A 14101-nucleotide genomic window follows, 5' to 3' on the forward strand; every position below is an offset into this window, starting at 1 on the left:
ATTCAAAAGGGAGAGTGGGCTTAGAAGGTGAGGGAATGATTAGTAGTGTCTTCTGGGTTGGCAGTTGGGGCGTTGTGAGGAATCGGTTTCAGTGAATTTGTGGGGCTGGAAGCCAGGTCACATGGGGAGGAGAAGTTGAGCAGTAGAGACAGTGAGCATTGCCATCATACTTGTCCAGGAAGCCAAGGGGAGAGAAGAAGGAGAAGTTAAAAGATATACAAGCTAGGGATAATTGTTGGATTAAGGTTCCTGAAGAGAAGGGAAGAGGGGAGGATCCAGATTTTAGGTGGAAGGACTTGCTTAGGTTATTGGGAGGGACATCTCTGCCAGTGAAATGAAAATAAAGAACATTAGGCACTGGTAACTTGGTGGCCTGTAGTGGTCTTAATAAAGTTGGACACAAGTATTAAATCCTTCTAATTAAGTAACCCCCAAGTGATTCATTGATGCCTCATTGTGCTCAATCTAAGAATTTCCCAGTGGGCAGTTGGGCTCTCCTTTGTCAATAGATAGCCTTTGGTGGGGCTAATTTTATAAGAAACATCTACAAGAATATCCCCTTTTCTGTGATTGACTGTTTTCCTCTCACATAGGGTACCCTCTGCAAATTCTACCCCCAGTGTTAGGTAGAAAGTCTTAGCTGGGCCTGGAATTAAATGAGGGATTTATGTGGAGGGTGCCAAAACAAACTTATTACAGCCTTTGGAACTCTGAGCTATTTGGAGCATTCTGAAGGTCTCTGATAAAGTTGCTCTTTGGCTTCCCTAATGAATTTCCTTCCCTAATGAGTTTAAATGAAGATCTTTAAACTTCAGGCGCTGCAATATCCTCTTGTCATGATGCTTAAATCAGGAAAGAACTTTCATGTAATTGATGGGTCTGCAAAATAGGATCTTAAAAAGGGATCCTTCAGCTTTGGGGCAAAGTTGTTCTATAAAACCTTTCTGAGGAACTATGGCTCAGGTTTAAGCAGGCTGATTGATCTTGGGAAGGGCTTGTAATCATTTTGTCCGTAGGAATTATATTCAGAATAAGTACTTGCACCTCTTTTCCTGGATTGAAAGTCATTTTTTTAGATATTGGAAGCATGGCTGATATGATACCATCAGATTTCCTTAGTCCACTATCCCCCTGGGAGGGCTTAGTAGGTGAACAGAGTAACTCTTTTTTATTATTTTTTTTATTTTTTATTGACTTTTTACAGAGAGGAAGGGGCGGGGGGATAGAGAGTTAGAAACATCGATGAGAGAGAAACATTGATCAGCTGCCTCCTGCACACCTCCTACTGGGGATGTTTCCACGACCAAGGTACATGCCCTTGACCGGAATCGAACATGGGACCCTTGAGTCGGCAGGCCGATGCCCTATCCACTGAGCCAACCAGTTAGGGCCAGAGTAACTCTTTATAGTAAAACTGTTAACGTAAAAACATTCAAACCTGTAAAGAATTTTTGTGAGTTTATTTGAGCCAAACTGTCGACAATTGCCAGGAAGTAGTATCTCAAGGGATTGGGATAGTGCTCCAGAAAATGGTGGTTTCTCACCTGTATTTTTATACATTGCCATCAAAGGAAGGGACGTAAGTGGGTTACATGAAATCCATTGGTGATAGATTAGAGAGGCGGGGAAAAAGCAAAGGGGGGAGGGGAGGGGGTGTAACCCTGGGATTGGATAAAAAGTAAAATGATAGACACATACTCAGGTGGTGCAGGATAGTTAACAGTCAACAATTAACATGATAACAATAACAATGAAGGAATTTGTGGTATCTGTCCTGGTGCCCAGGCACATTAGGTTGTGCTCCAAGGGGTCCGGAAAAAAGGGAAGTTATGAGTTACCCAGACATTTCAAGGATATGTTATTATAGCTGCAAAAAGACAGATAGGCTCAGTTAAGGTAAAGGCTGACCTTGTCAGTGAAGATACTGGCCTCGGAGGTGACTACCCACCATAATTGCTTTTAAAGTTTAATTTCAGACCATCCTTTGTGGTTACTTTAGGTCTCTGAGTTTGCAAGACTGCCATGTAGGCATTTCCTGAGCTAGTCAGGTTAGCACGTGCCCCTTTCATCCACAAAACCATAAAGACTTGATCGTGCCAGTCACATCTTTAGGTCTAAAAGAAATAAGGCAGTGGACTAAAATGAAATCACATGAATCCCACCCCTTCTTTAAAATATTGATTAGTTTAAAAGTAAATCTGTTAATCTTATCTTTTCTATCTATGTATTGTTTAACTTGTTACGACAAGCATATATAACTTTTATAATAAAAAATTCTAAAAAGAAATAATAAAGATAGCGTGATTTCTGAGATAATTTTGTAAAATTAGAAACAGACTATTATTCTTGGTGATGAAGGTAATAAATATAGTGAAACAGTGGATCTGGTATTGGTGAAAATGTAATGGGCGGAGTTTTTAGTTAGCTTTAATTTTGTTTTTCCATCATGTCTGCACGTCTCAGCACAGGTGATACTTGCTGGAATGTTGGGGTTTTTACATATTGGACTGGACTCTTGTTAGATAACTTTGTTCTGATTTCATTCTGTGTATTTCTTTAGCCAGTCTTCTAATATATTGGCCAATTTTGTTTTAGTTTTAGGTCTTATTATCTTTAGCTGTGGGATGTAGGATATACAAAAAGTAAAGTATTGTTTCTTTCCTTAAGAGTTAATGATCTTATTAGTGATGTAAGAATAAGCTTTTGAAAAGTTCAGAGCTCTATATAATTATGTAAGTGCTGATGGAATGATTAGCATAGTAAGTACCATAAAAATTTGGAGAACAGAGAGACTATTGAGAACTGGAGTTGTCAGGAAAGGTTCTCAGACACAAAACTGATCTTGTCATTCTTCTATTTAAAATCTTTCAATGCTTCCCTTCCCTTCCCTTTATCAGTTTCTTGGTGATAATGTTTGGACTCCTGTGCTTGTCATGAAAAGTCATAATTTGGTCCATGGCATCCTATCCAGTTTTAAATTGTACCACTACCTAATACACATCCTGTCTTTCAGCCATCCTTAATATTGCTGTTCTTTGAGCATGAATTTGCAGTAGGTGAAACTGCATTTAGTAGCTTTGTACCTTACCTTTGTTAACGTCTCATCTTTAAAGGGTTAGAGTCACGCAGCTGGAAACGTTCACTGACCTGCTCCCATGCTTCCTTCCCTTCCCAGAGAGGCTCTGTGCTCTTGAGCACTCCGTGCTCACTCTGTTATAACACTTAGCAAAGTGCACTGAAGTTAGTTCTCTTCTCTGCCAGACTGTTACCTCTTTCAAAGGCAGGGAATGTGACTTTGAGTAAAATAGTCTGTTCCAAGCAGTCTAGGTCCTTAAAAAAAATTTCATTCAAAAAATAAATGAGTGAGTGAATGACCTGGGTTTTAAAGAATAAATAGCATTTGGAGAGGAGAGGAAGAGAGTAGCATGTCACAAGGAGAAAATAAATAGTATGAGCAGTGTGTCAGTGTCTTAGATGAGGCTAGTTGCAGGCTGATTCTGATTCAGTCTGTGGATGATACAGGCCTGGAAAGGATGATGATGATGATAGTGGATAATTGAATCAGCATCTAAAAAGATCAAGTGACCGAAATATGTTGGAATGACAGTGGTTAAATCGAATAATAATCCTGGTTTCTTCCTAGCCGGTTTGGCTCAGTGGATAGAATGTCAGCCTACTGACTGAAGGGTCCCGGGTTCAATTCTGGTCAAGGGCACATGCCTGGGTTGCAGGCTCAGTCCCCAGTAGGGGGCATGCAGGAGGCAGCCGATCAATGATTCTCTCTCATCATTGCTGTTTCTATCTCTCCCTCTTTCTTCCCTCTGAAATCAATAAAAATGTATTTTAAAAAATTCTGATTTCAAATTTCTGCAGGACTCTATGAAGTGAAAGATAGATTATGCTTTTTATTTTATTTTAATAGTTCCAAAGAGAGCCAATAGTTAGAATTTATAAAGAAGTAGCTTATCACCGAAACCGGTTTGGCTCAGTGGATAGAGCGTCGGCCTGCGGACTGAAAGGTCCCAGGTTCGATTCCGGTCAAGGGCATGTACCTGGGTTGCGGGCACATCCCCGGTGGGGGATGTGCAGGAGGCGGCTGGTCGATGTTTCTCTCTCATCGATGTTTCTGACTCTCTCTCTCCCTCTCCCTTCCTCTCTGTAAAAAGTCAATAAAATATATTTTTAAAAAAATCAATAAAATATATTTTTTTTTAAAAAAAAGAAGTAGCTTATGAAGCTTCATGGAACTATTAAATTAGTATGTGTTCCTTTATGAGGTAGTGACTTCTCTATTGTTATTTTTATTTGTTTTTATTTTTTCAGTTACAGTTTACATTCAGTATTATTCAGTCTCAATGTGGCTTCTTCTGTAGATCATTGTTTGTAACTTCTGTTCAGCTAGTCTTCGGTTGATTGATCTATAACGTAGCTGTAAATCCAGCTTGGCACTGGGAGGAGGTGAGTGGAACTTCCACCTACTCCACAGCCAGCTTGGATCTTCCTCTATTATCTTAAGTTTTAAGCGTCAGGAATATTGTAGATGGTTTGGACAGACCTTTTAACCCTGAACATGTGATTTTTAAAAAAAATATTTTTATTGATTTCAGAGAGGAAGGAAGAGGGAGAGAGAGATAGAAACATCATTGATGAGAGAGAATCATTGATTAGCTGCCTCCTGCACACCCCCCACTGGGGATTGAGCCCGAAACCCGGGCATGTGCCCTTGACCGGAATCAAACCTGGGACCCTTCAGTCCGCAGGCCGACGCTCTATCCACTGAGCCAAAGCGGCTAGGGCTGAACATATGGTTCTTTATTGTTGAAGGGATTGATATATCAGCAAGGAATTAAACTATGTAACTTCTAAGGTGACTCTAATTCCTAAGGTCTGTCATCTATAGTAGGAAGAGAGAATTGTTCCTTGAAAAGCAGGAAAGGATTCAAGGCTGAGCAGAAGGATGTGAATGGGAGACTATTGAATGGCTGTAAACTTAGAAGGAAGTCAGTAGATGTGCAGTTCACCTGAAGTAGAAAGAGCCTGGCATTGTTTGGAATGCTACTGTGTAGCTTTTAATAGGGAACCAGGACCAAGGGAACACTTGGGCAGAGGAGAGAACACCTAACTGAAGTTGGTGTGAATTACTAGAGAATCAGATTTGTCTAATTCTGCCACTTTCTTCTGATATTTTCTCTGACTTACAGAAGAAATGGAACTGTTAAGCAATGGTGATAATTCAGGTTTGGAGATTGTCATGTGAACTGAGTAGTAGAAGGTTAGGAGGTGGGAGTTGCTGGGGTATTAATGATGGCAGCTTTGAATTGCTTAACCATATTGTCTAGCATAGACTTGGATAATCTTAGGTGGTCTTAATACAGTAAGAATGGAGTATTGGAGGGTGAGAATGATTAGGAGGTATGAGAGATGGATAAAGATGACTGCTGAATAGTTGTGTGGAGAAGGAATGAGGCCCAGGATGTGGCATTGTGGTGGCTGGATATGAATTGGAGACGAAGGTAGGGGAGCCAAGCAGGCTCAGATGCATTGTCAGCAAATATGTTGAAGTAATTTGGGGTTCCTGCCAGACGACACATGTGGAGACAATAAATGTGAACCGAGTTGTCAGGGAAGGTGAAGGCAAATTTGCCATGTGGAGGGGGCGGGAAGCAGGGAATGGTTGATTGACAGTGAGGATGATTTGAACAAGATGCTATAGGGAATGGCATGGGCTTTGAATAAATAGAAGGAAGTGGGCGGATGGGTCTGTGTCCTGGAAGTGGCTGGGGAATTGGCAGTTGTGGGAGAAAGTGAGTTCTCCACAGGATCGGGCCTCTGTGGAGCAGTCATTGTCAAGCATTGATAGTTATGTTTCTGTCAAAGCCGTGGACAAAATCGAGAACAGAGAGTTTGCCTACAAAGAAATGCGGCCTCTGTAAGACTCAGTAGAAAGGAGGGAGGGCGGAGATGTGCAGTGGGGTGAACTGGGCAGCTTTGGGAGTTTGGCTGGTTGGTAATGGCTGGAGAGGAAATGGGAGTGAAGGAAGTAGTTGGGGAGGAGAGCACTGATGGGGCAGAACCGCGTTTGAAGAGTGAGATTTCACCACTGCAGTTTGAATGTCCCAAATGCCAAGGCCACTCCACTCTCCCTGTTGGTAGTTTTCATAGCTTTGGCTATTTGGAGCTTTCTGTAGGGGAAGCAGGAATCCCTCTGCTCTCCAGAGAATTATGATGCGAAGGAGACTTTGCCATGACATGCTTTTTGAGGCCCATGATTCTGTTTAATCTGTACAGTAACAACATGATCAGGACAGAAGAGAAAGTTCAGACAGGCCAAACCTTCCCAACAAAAAGACAGTTTCATTGTCTGTGGAATTGTCTCCATGGTCCTCGAGGAATCGGGGTGTGGGAATTTGTTCCTCGGGTAAGTGCTAAGCCAGTGTCTCTTTGTTTCCTTTACAGATGAACGGGATCGCGTTCAGAAGAAAACATTCACCAAATGGGTCAACAAGCACCTGATGAAGGTAGGAGGCCGCCCTAGCACCTCTGGCTGCTTTTAATCTGGATCTGTCAGCCCCTTCTCAGAGAGTTCAGATTGCTTGCCTTGGGCTCAAGTTGCTGGAGATACATGTGACTTTATTTATTTATTTATTTTAAGATGAACATAGGCATAACAGTATGGAAACTTTCACTGATCAGTTTTTTGGCGAGGACAGTAATACATGACATTACCTCAGAAGGCTGAGGTTGAAGATATTGTGGGGTGATTCCGGGATTCAAAGAACACTTCAAATTATAAGCCCCTGTTTACATTTTTATTTTTAAGTCTAATTACTATGTAAGATGGGGCAGTGGATTTTGTGTTCTTTCTCTCTGCACAAATCTTAAATGTTCAGTTTAAGAATTTTTTCATATATATATATAAAACCACCATGCAGTTTAAAATACAGAACACCCCAGAATGGCAAGGGTTGGGGGCAGATTTTATTAATTATTTTTAAACAGAGAAACCAAGGTAGAGACCTGTTAGGATGCACATAAGGATAAACAGTATGACTAATGTGGCAGTCAAGGTTTGAAAACTGTTTTTAAAAAAAATATACTTATGCTAAGTGAAATAAGCCAGTCAATGAAGGAAAAATACCACATGATCTCACTCATTCATGGATAATAGAGACCATTATAAACTTTTGAACAATAATAGATACAGAGGCAGAGCTGCCTCAAACAGATTGTCAAACTGCAGCGGGAAGGCTGGGGAGGGTTGGGGGGCAGGAGGTAGGGGGGTAAGAGATCAACTAAAGGACTTGTATGCATGCATATAAGCATAACCAATGGACATAAGACACTGGAGGATAGGGGAGGCTAGGGGACTGTCTAGGGCAGGGGGATAAAATGGACACATATGTAATACCCTTTGTAATACTTTAAGCAATAAATAAAAAAAAATAAAATAAAAAAATATATACTTCTTTATTGATTTCAGAGAGGAAGGGAGAAGGAGCGAGAGATAGAAACATCAATGATGAGAGAGAATCATTGATTGGCTGCCTCCTGCATACCCCCTACTGGGGATCGAGCCCACAACCCAGGCATGTGCCCTTGGCCGGAATAGAACCTGGGACCCTTTAGTCCGCAGACTGATGCTCTATCCACTGAGCCAAGCCAGCTAGGGCTGAAAACTGTTTTTGAGTCATAATCACTACTACTTTGGAAAAGGTCACAGTGACCTCCTAATTGCCATACCCAGTAGCCTAGTTTTGTCTTCCTCTTATTTGATTTCTCTGCAGCATTTTGATACTGTTGACCGACTTGCTAGTCCTTAAAGCTTTCTCTCACATTGGCTACTAAGACAATGCTTTTTACTGAATTACCTCTTCCCTCTTATGCATGCCCTTTCCCTGCCTCTTTCACTGGCTTTTCTTCCTCTGTCTGACTCCGTGTTGATGTTCCCCAGGGTCCTGACCTTGGCCATTTCCTTGTTTTGGTCTCTGTTTTCTGATTGACAGTCTCATTTGGTTGCTTGGAATGCAAGGAAGCACAAGTAGAAAAGGATGCAGGGCGATCTCACAGAATCTGATGTCTAAATGCACCTGGGCTTTATGAAAACTAAACATATCGGACAGCTACTCTCCCTTTCTCTTTCCATGAGGCCTTGCAATCTCTCATTTTAATTATTTTCTGTGTGTCCCCTACATTTATTTCTTTGTATTTCTCCCATTACTTGTGTTCCTCAAGGGTGATGCAAACGCCTGCAACTACATGATTCTAAGGACACAGCAGGAACACCTGATTGGCAGGGGTTTCCTTTTCCTCCGTGGGTCAGGTCCCATCTATAGTTCAGTAAACTAGGGGAGATGATTACATAAGTCAAACATGGCTCCTTAGGGCCACTTGTTTAATGGCATGCAGGTGAGGGTGATTTTCAAGCTGCAAGATATGGATTAGGAAGAGATGATTGATAGAGCCCTTTCCTGAATTCTTTCCTAAACCAAGGACCTGCATATTTCAGTGTATTTGACATGTTCATCTGGACATTCCCCAGTCCTACCCACATATCCCAAATTTCTGAATAGTTTTACTCATATACCTAGCTGTCCAAGTTTGGAACCTAGAAGCATGCTGTATTCTATCTTGCCAATCGTCTCCCCTCTCACCAGCTCCCGTCAATCATGTCCAACTCAGAAAGAGTTGCAAACTTCTCTTCTCCATCCTTATTAACCTCAGCTCTAGTCCAGGCCTCTTCATCTCTTGCCTTAACCACTGTTAGTTTCCTAATAAAGTTTTCTATAATAATGGTTATGAAAATAGTAGTAGTGGTTTATTGAGTGTTTACTGTATATCAAACATTCTGTACTAAGTCTTTTACGTGGATTATTATCTCATTTAATCCTCCAGTGACCTTTAAAAATTTTTTTTCAATTATATCGACATTCAATATTATATTAGTTTTAATCCTTCAGTGACCTTGTGCTATAGATTCTATTAATACTCCCATTTTATCAATAAAGACAGTGACATTTAGAGAGGTTAAGTAGCCTGTATAAGGTCACACCACTAGAAGGAGGCAGAACTGAAATTTTAGAACTTGGGCCCTTGTAGTACTGGCACTGGCTTCTTCCTACTTTTCCAGTTTCTAGCATCATATTTCTCTTGTACCTTAAGCTCTTGCCAAACTATGTGCCATGCTGTTTCATGACTCTATCTTTGCGCATGCTGCTCCCTCCGCGTGGAATACCTTCCCAGTTCTGTTCTGCCTGGATAAAACCAGCTTAACACCTCCTTAATGTTTTCTTGACTCTCCCATATGGGATTGACTGCTCTTTGTGCCCTTCCCTGCACTCCTTATGTACTCCTGTTACAGGGCCTGTAGCATTTGTCTTTCTGCTAGATTATAACTTGAAGGCAAATGCTGTGTCTTATTTTTTCAGTGTGAAGACAAGAAGGAAGGGGAGGGAAAAACTGATGTTCTGCTCTAATCCTTTCAGTGTGTGCACCAGTTGCCTCTTGTTTGATGACATGTAATTCTGTCATGATGCAGAGCCCTTTACAACTGGTTCCAATCTGCTGAGCTTCATTTCTAGGCATTCTCCCCTGTGTAGCCTGTGCCGTAGCCACGCGAGACAGCCCACTGTTCCCTGAACACTGTGTACTTTCACCCCTCTTCGCTTATCCACTTTTCTCCCGCTAGAATGCATGTCCCAGCTTCCTCTGCCTGGCTTTTACCCACTTACCCTTCAAGGCTCAGGTCCATTACCACCTTGCTGAGACTCTGACCTTCATCCCTTGGACTAAATTAACTGCAGCTTCATTTCTATTTCATATCACTTTGAAGATGTCTTGTGTGTTCACACATTGATCTCCTCTGCTAGAGTGCTCATTGAGGGCTAGACTGTATTGTGCTACTTTCTCTACCAAGCACTGCATCAGAGACACAAGAAGTACCCAATAAAGATTTGTTGCCTTGAATAAATAATATTTTGGTAGTTTTATAGCTTACATGGCACAATCTTCTCTGACTTGATCCTTGTAATAACCCTGAAAAAGGTAAAAGTATTTTCTTTTTTCAATTTTCACAACTAAGGAAAGTGAAAATTAGAAGGATGAAGTGACTTCCCAAGATTATACAGCTAGTGACTGGATGGAGCTAAAGATCACTCATGAGTCTTCTGACCAAAATTACTTCTTCTTTTCACTGAATATGCTCCCAACTTGCCCTGTGTTCGTACCTCATCATTGACACCGGGAAGAACTAAATTTATCCTGCCTCAAGTTTATCCCCCTAAACTCTGTAGTTGACTACAAATGCTCTGTTCCCTGCTGTTCATCTGTAGCCCATGTTGCCTGTTGGACCTCTCCTTTGCCTCAGTGCTGTGTGATGACAGGAGGCCCAGGGAGAGAGAAGCAAGACAAACACATCATAGCATTGTTAGAAATTGGAGACCAGCCAGAGCTTCACTTAAATCTTTGGCTGTCTGTCATCTCTTCTCAGACTTCCACCCTTCGGTTCCAACAGCATTTTCTCATTTTAGGATATTTCAGAGAGAGATTCGCTGCTAATCAGAATCATTGCTCCCTTGCTGGAGTTCTTTGCACTTCAGGCTGAGAATTAGGGATTGAAATTTGTTTTTTATAACTCAAGCATTCTTTGCTTTGTTCCCCAAGTACACCCAGGTGAATATTGCCATTGGCAAGCATGTTGGGGTCCTGCCCCCGCAGGTCCTGGGGTTCCCAAAGGTGTTGACGGAGTCGGCGAAGAAGGAAGGACATGAAGACAGCATTTAGTTGATCAGCACAGCCAGGTCCTCTAGCCAGGTTCCCTAGCCAGGTTCTCCAGCCAGGTTCTCCAGCCAGGTTCTCCTTTTATTCTCCTGTTACATCTATATTTATACCAGTTGATTTTAATCCTATCCATTCTATTCCAAAGATTAGGGCATTTGTTATCTCCATTCCAAGTGACTACTCTATTGTTCTGTTAAGCTACAAGGAAGTAACTGAAGGAGATTATCCTAAGTAAAGATTATGTAGCTAAAGCGTGATTGTTTGTAGTTAAGGTGATTAACTACCTGCCTGGCACTTAGTTAAGGGGTTTTACTGATTTATTCCCTTCCTTAGTCCTGTTAATCCCTAGCTTCAGGGAAAAATCCCCACCTGGGGAAACAACCTTTCTTGGAGAGGTGACCTTGATTAAAACACATAGCGCTAAGAAGGGGAGCAAACATATTAAGAACAGTATGTCATATATGCCAGGTCCCTTGAAACATGCTGTGCAGATGTTTCTTCCCTGCAGCGACTGTGTCAAGCAGCAAGGATGGACTGGCTTCCGGCATAAGCAGGCTGGTATAAGAACAAAACAACCCAGCCTCTCAAGTTCTAGATTTAGCCAACCTAAGATCTTTTGGATTCCCAAATATTCTTTTGTTCTGGAATAAGCAAATTAATTTTATCTTTATACATGAGAACACTATCAGTCCAATCTTAAAAGAGATTTACTAAGTATGTAAGCATCTGAAATATAGCAATAACCTCATTTAGAGAACCAGCAAAAAGAAAAATCTAGAGTTTAAGGTTGTATTTAAATTACCTTTGCCATATACCTAGGTCCTGGTAGCTGATAAAGTATATCCCCACAAAGAAAACTTCAAGAAAGGATGAGAATTTTGGTTGAAAATGCTCTGGGGGCCGCTGTGTCTGTACTCGGGTCTGCGCTGCTCCTTGGAGAGGGGACCTGAGAGGAAGGGAGGATGCGGGAGGTCCTGGGAGCTCTGCATCCACTGGGGACCCTCAGTCCCTCCTCCTGATTGACAGGGACCTCTTCCTGCTCCTGGGAGCACACAGCTCTCCAATCCCAGGGACCCCTCCCACCACTTCTGCTCCCAAGGCCGGACTGTGTCCTGACCCGAGAGGGAAAGGCTGGGCCTCAGGGGCACCTGTCCCCCATGGGCCTCCTGCAGGAGGAGCATCCTCTGTCTCAGCGGGTGGTTGAAAGTGGAGGGGGGTGAGGGCGAGGCTGGAACAAGGGGGTGACAGGAGAGTCATGGCGACAAGCCTGTTAAAGGTGGGTACACGGGGAATGGCAGAGGGTGGGGAGGATACCAAGTCCCTTGGGGGGTTTCTATGTGGGACGATCCTGTCCAGCTGGGAGAGGAGGACCCCTCTGCTGTGGCTGGGGGACGGGGCTCAGGGACAACGGGGATTCAAGGACGCCCACGACTGCTGTCCCTTCCCTCCCAACCAGGGCTGGACTCTTGTGTGATAGATGCTGACGCAGATTTACATCCGCGTGGGAAACAGGTGCTACTCACAACCTGTGGGGCCCTTTCACAAGCACGACCAGCAGGGGCAGCAGGGGCCCAGGTGCGTGTGGCCCCAGGGCTGGTGGCAGCTGAGATCCCGGCTGTGGGAGGGGCCCCGTCACCGGCTGTGGGCACTGCTACCGACCCCACAGACAAAGCAGGGACCCGACCCCGGATGTAAGCGTGAGATGAGCCAGAGTGAGGGTCGGAGCTGAGCCTGGAGGAGACCCCTGTCTGCAGAACTGCCTGTCCCAGCTCTGCTCCCACATGGCCACGCCCTGGCCCTCACCCCATGCCTCCTGGCCACTGCCTCTTCCCCAGGTTCAAGTCTGATTCCTGCCCTGGGCTCAGGTTGGGTGGGACGGCTGAGGCTCCCAAGCAGGGCCCCAGCCCACGCAGCATGCAAAGCTGTGGCCCCGGGCGGCGGTCCAGCAGCAGCGATGGGATGGGGCGGAAGCCGCGCAGTGAAAGGCGGCCTGGCCCTCTGCTGCCCCACAAAGAGCTCGGGCGAGAATGGACTCATGTCAGGGCCCTCACCCCTCTCACAAAACCGCAGGTCAGCCCTCAGGTCCCCCCTGCTGCCTTCCCTTGTCCCGTGTGGCGGGCAGCACCCACTCTCCCAGCCTCCTGGGCACTTTGTGAAGGAGACTTCTCACCTGGGCCCGTCTTTCCCCGGCCGCTGCCCCTCCCTGTCCCGCTGGGCCTCAAACAGAGAAACGGGCTCAGAGGTTGTGCCAGGCTGTGTGTGTCCTGGGGCTGGTGCAGAAGCTGCCTCCCCTCCCGGGTGAGCATCCCCCCCCCCCGTGAGCCCCGATGTGTCCCTGCCTGGGTGGCAGGCCCTGGATGCAAATGTGTGGGTGACGGACAGAGCCTGGACCCTCGGTCACTGGTGCGGATTAGTCCTGTGTCGTCTCTGCTTTCAGGGTCTTGGTGGTGAAGCAGGGTAATCGCCCCCCGTCCCCCGCCCCCCGCCCCTAGGGTTGTCAGGAACACTGAGTTGTGTTTGAAGGGAACGCACTTGCTCCACCCCTGTGTGCCTTGTCACCATCATCAGGTTCACACCTGGCCCAGGGTGTCTCTGCGCCTGTCCTCACTCGCCTGCTGTTTCTGCCTTTGCGTCATTGTTTGGAGGAACAGTTCCCAGGGGGAGGCAGGGTTCCTCGGAGCCCTGGGAACCCCGAAATCTCCCTGGCACCTGCTCAATGGGGCTGAGTGGAGGCCTATTGCTGCTTCAATCCTGGGCGAGGCCAAGTCCATGGATACGTGGAATCCTGGAGGGATTTGCACATTAGCGTTTGGAAAATACTATGGTAGGTGCAGTGGAAAGAAAAGGGAAGAAGTGTTTCATATTTCCCTGCAGCCAACCTTCTGTATTAGAGGAAAATAAACTTGACACGACACCCTGAGGGCAGTGCATAAATTAGGAAGCAGGATAGCGCTCCTAGTTGTGCTGCGCCAGCCCAGCCAATGGTGAACCTGAGGAGGGGCTGTGAAGCATTGAAAAAAAGACAGACCAGAGAATACAGCTGGGGCTCAGTGGATCTCCCATGCCTGGATGAGGACACAGAAGACCCAGCCTGCAAGCCAATGCTTTATTTTATAGTCTGATTAAAACAAGGGTAGATTAACATGTATATAAATGTTCTTGTTTTGGCAACACTTGCTGCACCTCCCGCAGCCCATTAGCTACTTAGGAAGGAATTAGGGAGGGCTACAAGGTCAGGCTTAATTATAATAGGAGAGCTCTGCCCTCCAGGTTGGGACTTGTTTGTGACCCTGCCACAGGTCAGCACGAGGCTTGACCCTAGAGC

At 44.7% G+C, this 14101-nt stretch overlaps 1 protein-coding gene across 1 annotated transcript in view; it reads left to right on the top strand.

Moving 5' to 3' along the window:
- MACF1 (microtubule actin crosslinking factor 1) overlaps positions 1-14101 on the top strand; it is a 280203-nt gene that overhangs the window by 59958 nt on the left and 206144 nt on the right. The window contains 1 exon segment of the mRNA XM_036348376.1: positions 6457-6518. Coding sequence (XP_036204269.1) covers positions 6457-6518 — 62 coding nt within the window.

The sequence above is a fragment of the Myotis myotis genome, unplaced genomic scaffold (assembly GCF_014108235.1).
Source record: "Myotis myotis isolate mMyoMyo1 unplaced genomic scaffold, mMyoMyo1.p scaffold_m19_p_2, whole genome shotgun sequence".
NCBI lineage: Eukaryota > Metazoa > Chordata > Mammalia > Chiroptera > Vespertilionidae > Myotis > Myotis myotis.